Raw genomic sequence first — 11,265 nt, forward strand, 5'->3', positions numbered from 1 at the left:
AAAGAGCTGCTTGAAAATGTTGTGTTCCACAGTAAAAACATCATCATATGGGTTTAAAACAACAATTAATTCAAATTTTCAATTCTTTATGCGTTGCTGATACCAGTCAGAGAGCTACACTGCTTATGAGCTTTTTGCGCCGCAGAAAATGCGAGAGTTATTGGGGTTATTCTTTTCAACTCTTTTTACTCATTGAACATTGCAGCTCCATGATGATGTGCCAGTGCGCCCTCTCTGTAAGGCTGCCAGGATAAAACTGTCATTGCCAAGTTAAACAATGAGCTAGTCCTTTTCAGTGTGCCATATACTATCTATTGGAAGTGATTTTGTGCAATTTCTGATTCCAGGATTAGCTCAGAGGTACAGATGATTGCAGTGGCTTTAGCTGCAGAGACTAACATGCGCTAGAGAAAAAAAAAAAATGACGACTTTGGAGAATAAGAGGATGATTGTTAATTCCTTACACTAAATAATAGTCCAATCCTAAGCTATTATCATAACCCAACATGCATAATGTAATGGAGCATTACTATTGCTTTAAGTTCAGTAATTGGGGTTAAGCATGTAAATGGTTATGATGTTCATAACCTGAAAAATATTTATAAGAGCTTAAAAACTTCACCTCCATTAAAAGATGGAGATAAGATTATGCAGCCTTTATGTTTATTGTACCATGAAACACCTTAGATTTTGTATAAACTTGGCTATAAAGACATGAGAAAACCGGTGCCCTTTGTTCAGGGTTATTTTTGTTTTATATATGGTGTTAGCTAACATGCAAATTTTTGTATTCCGTCTTACTAGCCAAGACCACAAGAGTCCACCTCACGGACTGAGCGATTATTTCAAACGTAGTTGGAGAGTCGTTAGCTTATGGCTGAAAATTGCCTGACAAATCGGCTAGTGAGATGCTGATGTGGTGATATATCAGGGAAAACAACTACACTAAGTAGTAGTGTACCAGGGTTTTTTTTTGTTTTGTTTTGCTCCTCCTCATGAGAAAGTCACTGAAAATTTTGATCTTTAAAAATTAAAAAGTGTACAAAGGAGATTATCAAATCCATTTTATAGAGATACCTACTGTATAGGAAGGCACTTAGTATTGGTTGTGACTATTGCTGTGTTAGTGAACTGGTTTGCAGTGTGTTGTGTTTTAGTTTGCAGTGTGTATTTCAATTAGCAGTGTTGCATTGGGTCATGGGTTCACATTTACACTTCTGTTCATACAGGACAACAGCTTTGAACAGTTTATCATTAACTACTGTAATGAGAAGCTTCAGCAGATCTTCATCGAGCTTACTCTCCGTGAGGAGCAGGAGGAGTATGTCCGTGAGGTATGTACATCCTGTCCATGAAGATGGTCTTCTCTTAACCTCTGCATCACTTCAGTTGTTCAGAATAGCAGACTAACATTTTATTCTGAAGTATATAGTAGTCAGGTGACTACTAACATTTTTGACATTTCTTCTCTGCCAGGAAATTTTTTTCCAAAAGAAGCCAAGCATCAAGTACAACCTGTTCTCTGCACTGCTCTCATACTAGTTGCATTTGTTTGCAAATTAATAATTGAATCAGTTTTTTCTTTTAATGAATCAGTTGAGCCAATGACTCACTCATAACATAAAATGTGATAACTTGTCACCACTTATTGTTTTAAAGATGTAATTATGCATAAATGATCAAATCGGTGAACTCTGTCAAAATAAAAGATGAATCAAAATCTCCACCACTATTTGGAAAGTCGTGAAAACAGAAAAGCAATCATACAAAGAGTGGCACGTCCCAGTGCTGTTATACTGAATGTAAGGCACTCTTGAATTGCCTCTCGCACAATTAGATTGACGGACCAACTGACTATCTGTTGTATAATGTGCTATATACAGTACGTAGTAAACTTTTCCGTTCCAAACAGAGCCTTCATCTACTGCTTGCTTCCTTCTATCATGCATCTCCTTTCTTTGTGATTTTGGGACGGAAGCGATCCCTCACTCCAGTCAGGGTAAACACAATAGTCCCTGAAGAGTTCGGTCTCTGTTTACTTTCAGAGCTGTACTCTGAGTATGTGCCCTGATGCAGCCGTGACCTCTGCACTCTGATATTCCACTCTCTGGCTTCACTCCAGTGAAGTGCATGGGAAAATACTGCCGTTCTGGACACTGAGGAAGGATTTGGGGGTCTAGGGACAAGTCTGCCCAATCCACATTCCATATTCCCCAATTACTCAACCTTCCTCCCACTTGCATTTACCTCCTGGTTCTAGAAGCTTTCACACAGTCCAATTAGCCCACAGCTATTTTCCAGCTTGATTTCTCCAGTGTGGCATCGATTGGGTCCGATTTCTTGTTTAAACCCAATGGGTTCCATCATTCGCTAATGGACCATATAAGCTTGCACTCAAGACCCTAAATATCATAAAAACCTAGTGACTTGGTCTGGTTGTGCATGCCATGGACATTTCCAACCACCTCCATTGCAGTGGCTTGTGATGAACTTCTGAAATGAGGCAAAGTCCCCTCTTACCATTTACACTTGGTACTATTATATATGCTCTCACTGAGCACTTTATTAGGAACACTATGGTCCTAATAAAGTACTTGTCATGGTCTTCTGCTGTTGTAGCCCATCTGCCTCAAGGGTCTGCATGTTGCGCATTCTGAGATGCTATTCTGCTCACTACAATTGTGCAGAGTAGTTATCTGAGTTACTGTAGCCTTTGTCAGCTCGAACTACTCTGGCCATTCACCATTGACCTCTCTAATCAACAAGGAGTTCCCATCCACAGAACTACCGCTCGGTGGATGTTTTTTGTTTTTGGCACCATTCTGAGTAAACTCTTGAGGATGCTGTCCATGAAAATCCCAGGAGATCAGCAGTTACAGAAATACTCAAACCAACCTGTCTGGGACCAACAATCATGTCACGGTCCAAGTCACTGAGATAAAAATAAATTCCCCATTCTGATGGTTGATGTGAACAATAACTGAAGGTCCTGAACCTTATCTGAATGACTGTATGCATTGCACTACTGTGCAAACGTTCTAGGCACTTAAGATGTTTCGCAAAAACATTTGTCTTAAGATGGTTATTTATATCTTCAGCTTTAGTGTGTCAATAGGAAAAATATATTTTAGACTCCCAAACATTACTTTTGCAAATAGAAAAGATTAGAATAAAAGAACATGGCGCTCTGCAAAAGATGGCATTGCCTCCCCTAAACATCGTGTCAGTCTGAGATTACATGAAAGACAGAAGCAATTGAGACAGCCTAAATAGACTGAAGAACTGTTGCAAATTCTCCAAAGGCATAGTTGGTCACACCAAATAATGATTTAGCTTTTTTTATTTTTACTGGACTTTGTATGATGTCAATTGATAAATAAAAACTAGTATGGCATTATTTTTGAAGACTAATATATTTTTGATAATCTAATTATAGTGGCAGCAGTGTAATGTATAAAATCAAGTATATATGGGTCAGGATCTTCAATTAATGTTCACATCCACCATTAGAATGGGAAAAAAATGTGATCACAGTGATTTTGAGTTTGTGGCAAGTTTGTTGGTGCCAGACTGGCTGCTTTGAGTATTTCTGAAACTTCTGATCTCTGGGACTTTCACACGCATCAGTCTCTAGAGTATAAATAATTGTGTGAAAAACAAAAAATAACCAGTGAGCAGCAGTTCTTTGAACGAAAACACCTTGTTGATGAGAGAGGTCAACGGAGAATGGCCGGACTGGACCACAAACAGTCATTGATCATCAAAGAAACAACACACCATATAAGGAACCATGAGGATGTAACCTTTGAACAGGATAATTTGTGTAAATTCAGTTGTGTTGTCTTGTAGAATATATGTAAATATCTGTTATGTTAAATATACTCATCAGGGTAGTATAATATAATTAAAAAAACGATGCCATTTTTTTTATCCCTCTTATATTTTTTTTAATGATATGTGATAGATGTGACCAAAGTAGCAACATGTGATATGCAGTAAATTAGCTCTGTAGTTTGACCAGTTGTGAACATGATAAGCAGAGATAAGCCAATCATGGTGTTAAGGAGACACTGTCTCCTCTCACTTGACCTGTCGTCTTTAGGACATCGAGAACACAATGCGCTCAGAGTCAAAATAGATGCCATCACCCTCTGAAACTCTGAATATTTGATTTGCTTTATATCTGTACTGTCAAATATATTAAAATTTTTGGTGGCACTTTGAAAACCTGCTTGAACTACATGACTGAAATGAATAAAACAAAGTTCAGCCAACATTCTTGACCCTGAACAATTTAAGTGTCTTATAGGTGACCTGTTGTATCCCTGTTGAAGCTTGTTAATGCTTATCTACGTCTCTATTAAACTACTCATTTTTGTATGTGGACTTTACAAGATTATTCTTAAAACAGTGTACTTGGAAAACCATCCTTGGATAGATGAAATTGATGATGAGAAAGAATGCAAATCTGAGATTGGCCTCTGTTTTTATTTCCAGGGTATTGAGTGGACCAACATTGAGTATTTCAACAATGCTATCATATGTGATCTCATCGAAAATGTGAGTCTTTCTGACAGAGTTTTTTTTAAGTATTGTAGACCTGTTATTGCACAGGCAGTATCAAAAATGTAAATCTGAGAGGATTTACGCATAAACATACATGGACTAAAATCCACAGAAGTCCACTTTGGATTTCAAGGGGTCTTTAATATGGATGTATGAATATAATCCTGCATGCTAAAATGGTCTAGTAACCCTCATTGTTGCTTTCAGAATAAGAATGGTATTTTGGCCATGTTGGATGAGGAGTGTTTGAGGCCCGGCACAGTGACAGATGAGACGTTCCTGGATAAGCTGAACACTGTGTGTGCTGAGCACCAGCACTTTGAGAGCAGACTGAGCAAAAACTCCAAGTTCCTCACAGACCACAGCCTGCCACACAACTGCTTCCGTATACAGCACTACGCCGGCAAAGTCAGACATAATCACCCTTTTTTCTTTTACTTTATTTCAGTCGCAACCCAATCTAAACAATACATTTTTTCAGACACATTGAATTTATTTTATGGATGAGTGGCATGTTAATTAATCATTATCCCTTGTAATGAGACCCATTATTATGAGAGTGAACTGCTGTTTTACACAGGATTTTATAGAGCATTATCTATAAACTACATCCTTCAGTACAAAAATAAAAGCAATTATGATAATCTGGAGAGATTAACTTTGGCACACACTTTCCAAATTCTCCTCTAAATCTGCCATTTGTATCTTAAAGGCATAAATCAATCAAACCCCACATCGTTTGTTTACAAATTACATTGTAAAGATCTCTGCAGTGTGTAAAAATGGAAGAAATTAAACGGTAACGCTCTGTATACACAGGTGCTGTATCGAGTGGAGGGATTTGTGGATAAAAACAATGACCTGCTCTACAGAGATTTATCTCAGGCCATGTACAAAGCCAGTCACAGCCTGATAAAACTTCTCTTCCCAGAGGGAAACCCAACTAAAGTGAACCTCAAACGCCCACCCACTGCTGGATTCCAGTTCAAAGCATCAGTGGGAACTCTCATGAAGAACCTTCTGACCAAAAACCCCAATTATATCAGGTGAACGTCCTGAAACAACAAGATATCATGTCGTGAAATTTTCAGAGGGAATAATGTTACTTTAATAATGTTATTAGAATGTACTTTTATTTGGATTTTTACAATTTTAATTAAATATTTGTGGAAGTGACCCTAATAATTTTAAGAATTATTCATATTTTAAAAAGCTAATTTATTTTGAAAGATAAACTATATTTCCACTTTCCTAAATTTGTTTGCCTAAATATGGTAACAATAATTTTTTTATACATTTTATAAGAAAAAAATATTAACACAAAATATTATTTAAAAAACAAAACATCATATCAATGTATTAAATAGTGTGAATCTCAAGAAGACATGTACAAGTCTCATTTCATCCCTAAATCGAAAGATAAAATTTATGTGTAATGAAAATTTTAATAAATACATTATTTTTTTATCATTTGTGACATTATTTTCATAATAAACATTTTCCAACAAGGTTCTCATTTCTGTAATGTGTCAAGACATTTTACTTTTTAGCTTTTTCTTTATTCACATTATTCTCAATGGTAATTCTTTTAGAATAAATATAATGAATAATACAGTACAATACAATGTTTTTTATTTAAATCAGCATAAATGAAAGGCAATACAAAAACAAATCCATGATACAGTAATATATCAGTATTGCTTTGCATTAAAGTAATAAGAATGATTTAGTTGTTTGATTGTTTTTAATTGTCATGAAAATAATACCAGAATGCAAAAATCCTTATGGTCTTAAAAATATACCTGGACATGTTCTTAACAGGTTTCACGAGATTCGCAAAACACCTTGAACAGTTTTGTCCAATATTGAAAATATTGCTATATTGGTAAAATATTGGTTGTGTTTTTCAGGTGTATCAAACCTAATGACAAGAAGGCACCCCACATTTTCGCAGAGTCACTAGTCTGTCACCAGGTGCGCTACTTGGGTCTGATGGAGAATGTACGCGTGAGAAGAGCAGGTTACGCTTTCCGTCAGCCATACGAGCCCTGCCTGGAGCGTTATAAGATGCTCTGCAAGCAGACCTGGCCACACTGGAGGGGTCCAGTCAGGTGAGACCACCCATGACAGCCTATAACAGCTATTACAACTGTCTTTGTGAAATATATGACGTGAACTTCAGATCTGTTTTGTTTTGTTTTTTGTTTAGATTTTTTGTTTTGGTTTGTTTGGTTTATGGTTTGTTGCCAATTTAATGTTTTTGGTTTGTTCTTTTGTTTGCATTTGGTTTGTTTTAGTTTTTGTTTGGTTTGCCTCTCTTCTGTAGGCTTCTGAAGTCTTTTTCTAAACATGTAGTTCAGTTGATGTCATCACACTTAAGGTTAAGCAGTTCTTAAAATGGCTGTACCTCCACCTCTGAAAGTCTATGACTTTTCAAAACCATTCATAGATATTTAAACATGCCGTTTCTTGTCTTAAAATACCCTTCATGCCTTGTGGTTACTTTAACATCTCTTTGATTTGGAAAACCAGGCCTTATCCACGACAGGTGATATTTAACTTTATCTGATTGCAAACATATCAGGACAAAATTGACCCTCATAACTATATACATTCTGGACACTGGATCATTTCACTGTACAATCTGATAGGACAGTTATTTACTGTACATGGAGCTTTTAAGTTGCACATCCAATCCTGTTATCTTTTGTGTGAATGCAATCACTGGTGTGTTGCAGACAGTGGCTAGACTATGTTTTACTTTTCAGATCACTCAGACACTGTTCTTTATCTCCAACACAGTGCATGTTTTTCTGGTGTATCATACTGTACATCTTTACTCATTGCGTCATAACTGCATTGTTGGTTTCTGTGAATACATGTGCTATGTTAACGGCAAGGTTGATTGAGAGTCTGATGGTTTGTCTTGCCAGGGAGGGTGTTGAGGTTCTCCTGAAAGACATGCAAGTGCCTGTAGAGGAGTTCGCCTATGGACGATCCAAGATCTTCATCAGGAACCCCAGAACGGTGAGTAAGGGTAAAGGCCCCGATATACTTTCGGAGAAGTTCTTCTTTGTTCTTCGTTCAGGGGTAAAAAGAAGTTAGAAACAGTCGAGCAATGGTATACAGTTTGCGAACGTGAAGACAGTGGCCACACCGCTTTGGGAGGCGTTTAGAGGAGCATTTAATTATGAGGATTTGACATTTAAATGTGTTAACAATAAATGTGCTATCAATATGCCTCATTCTGTTAGTAGAATTCACATGAGATCAGTAAAAAAACGGTTGTTTTTACCATTAGATGATGATTTGAAGTAATATATATATATATATATATATATATATATATATATATATATATATATATATATATATATATATATATATATATATATATATATACAGTACTGTGCAAAAGCTTTAGGTCCTTGTGAAAAACTTTTAAAGTGAGGATTTTTTGAATAAATAATGACATAAATAGTTTTCATTAATCAATTAATGTCATACATAAGTCCAGTAAACAGAAAAAACTAAATCATTATTTGGTGTGAACACTTTTGCCTTTAAAACAGCCCAAATTCGCCTAGGTACACCTGGACACAGTTTTTCTTGGTTGTTGGCTCATAGGATGTTCCAAGCTTCTTGGAGAATTTTCCACAGTTCTTCAATCTATGTCGGCTGTCTCAATTACTGTATGTAATCCCAGACTGACTCAATGTTCTGTGGGGGGGCTCTGTGAGGGCCATGACATCTGTTGCAAGGCTCACTGTTCTTCTGTTCTGTTTGCAAAAGTAATTTTTGGGAGTATAATTTTTTTTTCTTCCTATTGACACACTAAAGTAGCAGATATAAATAACCATCTTCAGACAAATGTTTTTGTGAAACATCTTATGCGCCTAAGATTTTTGCACAGTACTGTATATACAGTAGACATTTTTTTTATTTGTGTGGTTTACATTCCGATTTCATGACGCTAATGCACTAACATGCCATGCATTGATTACACTGTTATTGTCATTTATGATGACTCTGGTCTGCAACGACTGTTGTGTAAAAGAGTGTTAATGTTCAGAATACAGACAAAATAATGATGATAAGAGAGGCATAACTTACTTTGGGCAAATGTGTGAATGCTTTCGCTGCAGATGACACATGAGTGAATGGGCACTTGAGAGTTTGAGTAGATTTGATTTATTTTGTAGAATAGTTTCAACAAAAAAAATCATTTTACATAGTCTTGATGTAGCTATATTTGCACTAGCTCGCTGTGCAACTGGTGTGTTCATGTTCACTGATCTTAACTGACTGAACAAGATAAACAGAATTAGCTGTCGGCCTCAAAGTAGGTGGAGCAACAGGTCGCACCTACCGATGACGTGGACCAATGGCAGTAAGGTGATTAGCATCCGGTAAGAATTGTTTCAAAAAATTTGCCTAGGCCAGCTGTTACAAACCACCGAAACAAACTCAAAAACACCTTCTGTTTTGTTTAGATTTTGTTCTAAATTATGTCACACCCGTTCGTTCTTCAATTTGTATACCAGGGTCTTAACAGGTTACTATCAGGGTAAACAATTTACCTTATGCAACATCTGCACGCAGTGGTTGAATTGAATTCTATTTTGTACTAATTAATTTAAACATTTATTTTTCTACCCATTATAAATTAAGAATTTTTTACCTTTGTGACAAACCTGCCACATGGATTACTGGAGAAATTAAACTTTAGGCATCCTAGATTAAATTCTCATGGTACATTTTTCACCATGTTAACAGTCGTTAGAGGATGTGTGAAATATGTTTTCTTTAGGAGACACTTTTTTATGTCTTTGATTTAAATAGCTTACATCAGTGAGGTTCAGACTAATACACTTACAATTCCGGAAAAAAAAATTGTCATATGCAAAATATTCAAAACTAGCAATATTAAATATATCATTTGTCCTGTTTCCAGTTGTAAAAAATAGTAGAAGTAATAGATTTGTACATTTGATATGAAGAAGTATTAAGCAAAGAGTTTTCAAAACAGGAAGTTGTGTTCCTTTGGGCTTCTCATGTATAATTAGTAGCAATCACCCTCAAGACAGCAAAAACGCAAGCAGACAGTCACACACATGTTTTCACTTATTCCCCCTCCACTGTTTGTCAGTTTGCATGGGAAAAGAGACTCCAGCTGAGAAATTCCAGAGGAGCCCGTGAACCTCTGTGCTGCAGTTAGCATCAGTCAGAGCTCTAGCAGTGCTGAGCTTTTAACTTATACACACCCATTCCCCTGCATAATCTCCCATCATCATGGCCATTCAAAGCCCCTGGAGTTTGAGATCATTTTCAGTCCTTTCCATGGCCACAGTGAAGTATCAGCCCCAGTCATCATATTCACCTTTACCACCAAAATGGTGCTGGAGCCAGAGCTTGTTTGGTGGATCTGTGAACCTCTTTCAGAACTAGTCAGCGTTTATACTGACTTTTGAAAGTCAAACGATTACATAATTTAATGCAATTCAACTTAACCTGCTCACAAACAATGATAGTTGCATTGCAAACTTTGTTAACGATTCTTAATTTCATGATCTTTGTTATGAGTAATTTAATTCTTGCCATCACAAGCTGACTTTGAGGTAACAGGTAGAAGTTATTTAAATAAATGATAGGGGTGTAATTAAGAGAAAGTGGTTTAGCCCAACTAGGTTTCTCCCGGAGAACGTAGCTTATGTGGCGTACCCTGGATTAGCGGTGTTCTTACAGGTTTTTGAAGTGCGCGCATGTGCGTGGAACAGACTGAAGACTAACATCCAAGGATAAAGCCATACATTGCATCAACAAATCAACACCGTGGAAATGATTCAATATTTCTAGAGTACAGTGGGAAAAGGGAAAATTCCATACACTGTCAAATTTATATCGACCTGTCCCTGACATTCATGCATATGCAGGCATACATTGGGGAAATCCTGGAATTTGACGGAAGAGGGAGGCCCCACTATTACAGCAACAACTCTGAGAATAACATAGCAAAGTTTTACTCTGATCCCATGTTTGTTATTTACTAGTGCTGTCAGTTGATTAAATGTTTTAATCTTGATTAATCACATACTTTTTGTAGTTAATTGCAATTAATCACATATTTTGAAAGTGCTGAAATTTTACAATATTTATACTTCGTTTCAAGTCAAAATGCATTTCATTACAACTTAGGAAAGAAAACAAAACAATATGCTTTATTAACATTTTCCAAACAAAGCCTTACTCAGTATAAACAGAGAAATGCACAAATTGAACCAATAAAACAGCACCAATTCAAGTAACATTAAACATTCCCAAAGTCTAAGTGGGAGTTTAACTAATTGAATGGTGTAGTCCCCACATAGGTTGCATATTCATTACAATGGGCATTAAATCTCTTTAACTTATTCTCCACAATATTAATCAGCCATCAGACTGTGGCTATCTGCTTTGCCTCAGCAATCGTTAAGCCACGGTCATGAATCGTGTCAGGGTGTCAATACCAGCAATAGTTGCCACTTTGAACTGACTGAACAAGCGCTTGCAGACAAAACATTCTAGATAAAATGGTCACCCCTATTGGTAATTTTTCTCAAACTGAATTGGCTGTGCTTAAACTTAACCTACCCTTAAATCTTGACAACCATTGAGTCACTGCAAACACTGGCTTTCATTTTATTGGTTACAACTTATTTA

At 36.5% G+C, this 11,265-nt stretch overlaps 1 protein-coding gene across 3 annotated transcripts in view; it reads left to right on the forward strand.

Annotated features, from left to right (window-relative positions):
• Positions 1–11,265, forward strand: part of LOC127654692 (unconventional myosin-Ib-like) — a 146,717-nt gene that overhangs the window by 115,002 nt on the left and 20,450 nt on the right. For all 3 annotated transcript variants that reach the window (XM_052141969.1, XM_052141971.1, XM_052141972.1), the window contains exons 14-19: positions 1,230–1,334; positions 4,498–4,560; positions 4,774–4,974; positions 5,386–5,612; positions 6,477–6,677; positions 7,500–7,593. In XM_052141969.1, coding sequence (XP_051997929.1) covers positions 1,230–1,334; positions 4,498–4,560; positions 4,774–4,974; positions 5,386–5,612; positions 6,477–6,677; positions 7,500–7,593 — 891 coding nt within the window. The remainder of the gene's footprint in view (positions 1–1,229; positions 1,335–4,497; positions 4,561–4,773; positions 4,975–5,385; positions 5,613–6,476; positions 6,678–7,499; positions 7,594–11,265) is intronic.

The sequence above is a fragment of the Xyrauchen texanus genome, chromosome 14 (genome assembly GCF_025860055.1).
Source record: "Xyrauchen texanus isolate HMW12.3.18 chromosome 14, RBS_HiC_50CHRs, whole genome shotgun sequence".
Classification (NCBI taxonomy): domain Eukaryota; kingdom Metazoa; phylum Chordata; class Actinopteri; order Cypriniformes; family Catostomidae; genus Xyrauchen; species Xyrauchen texanus.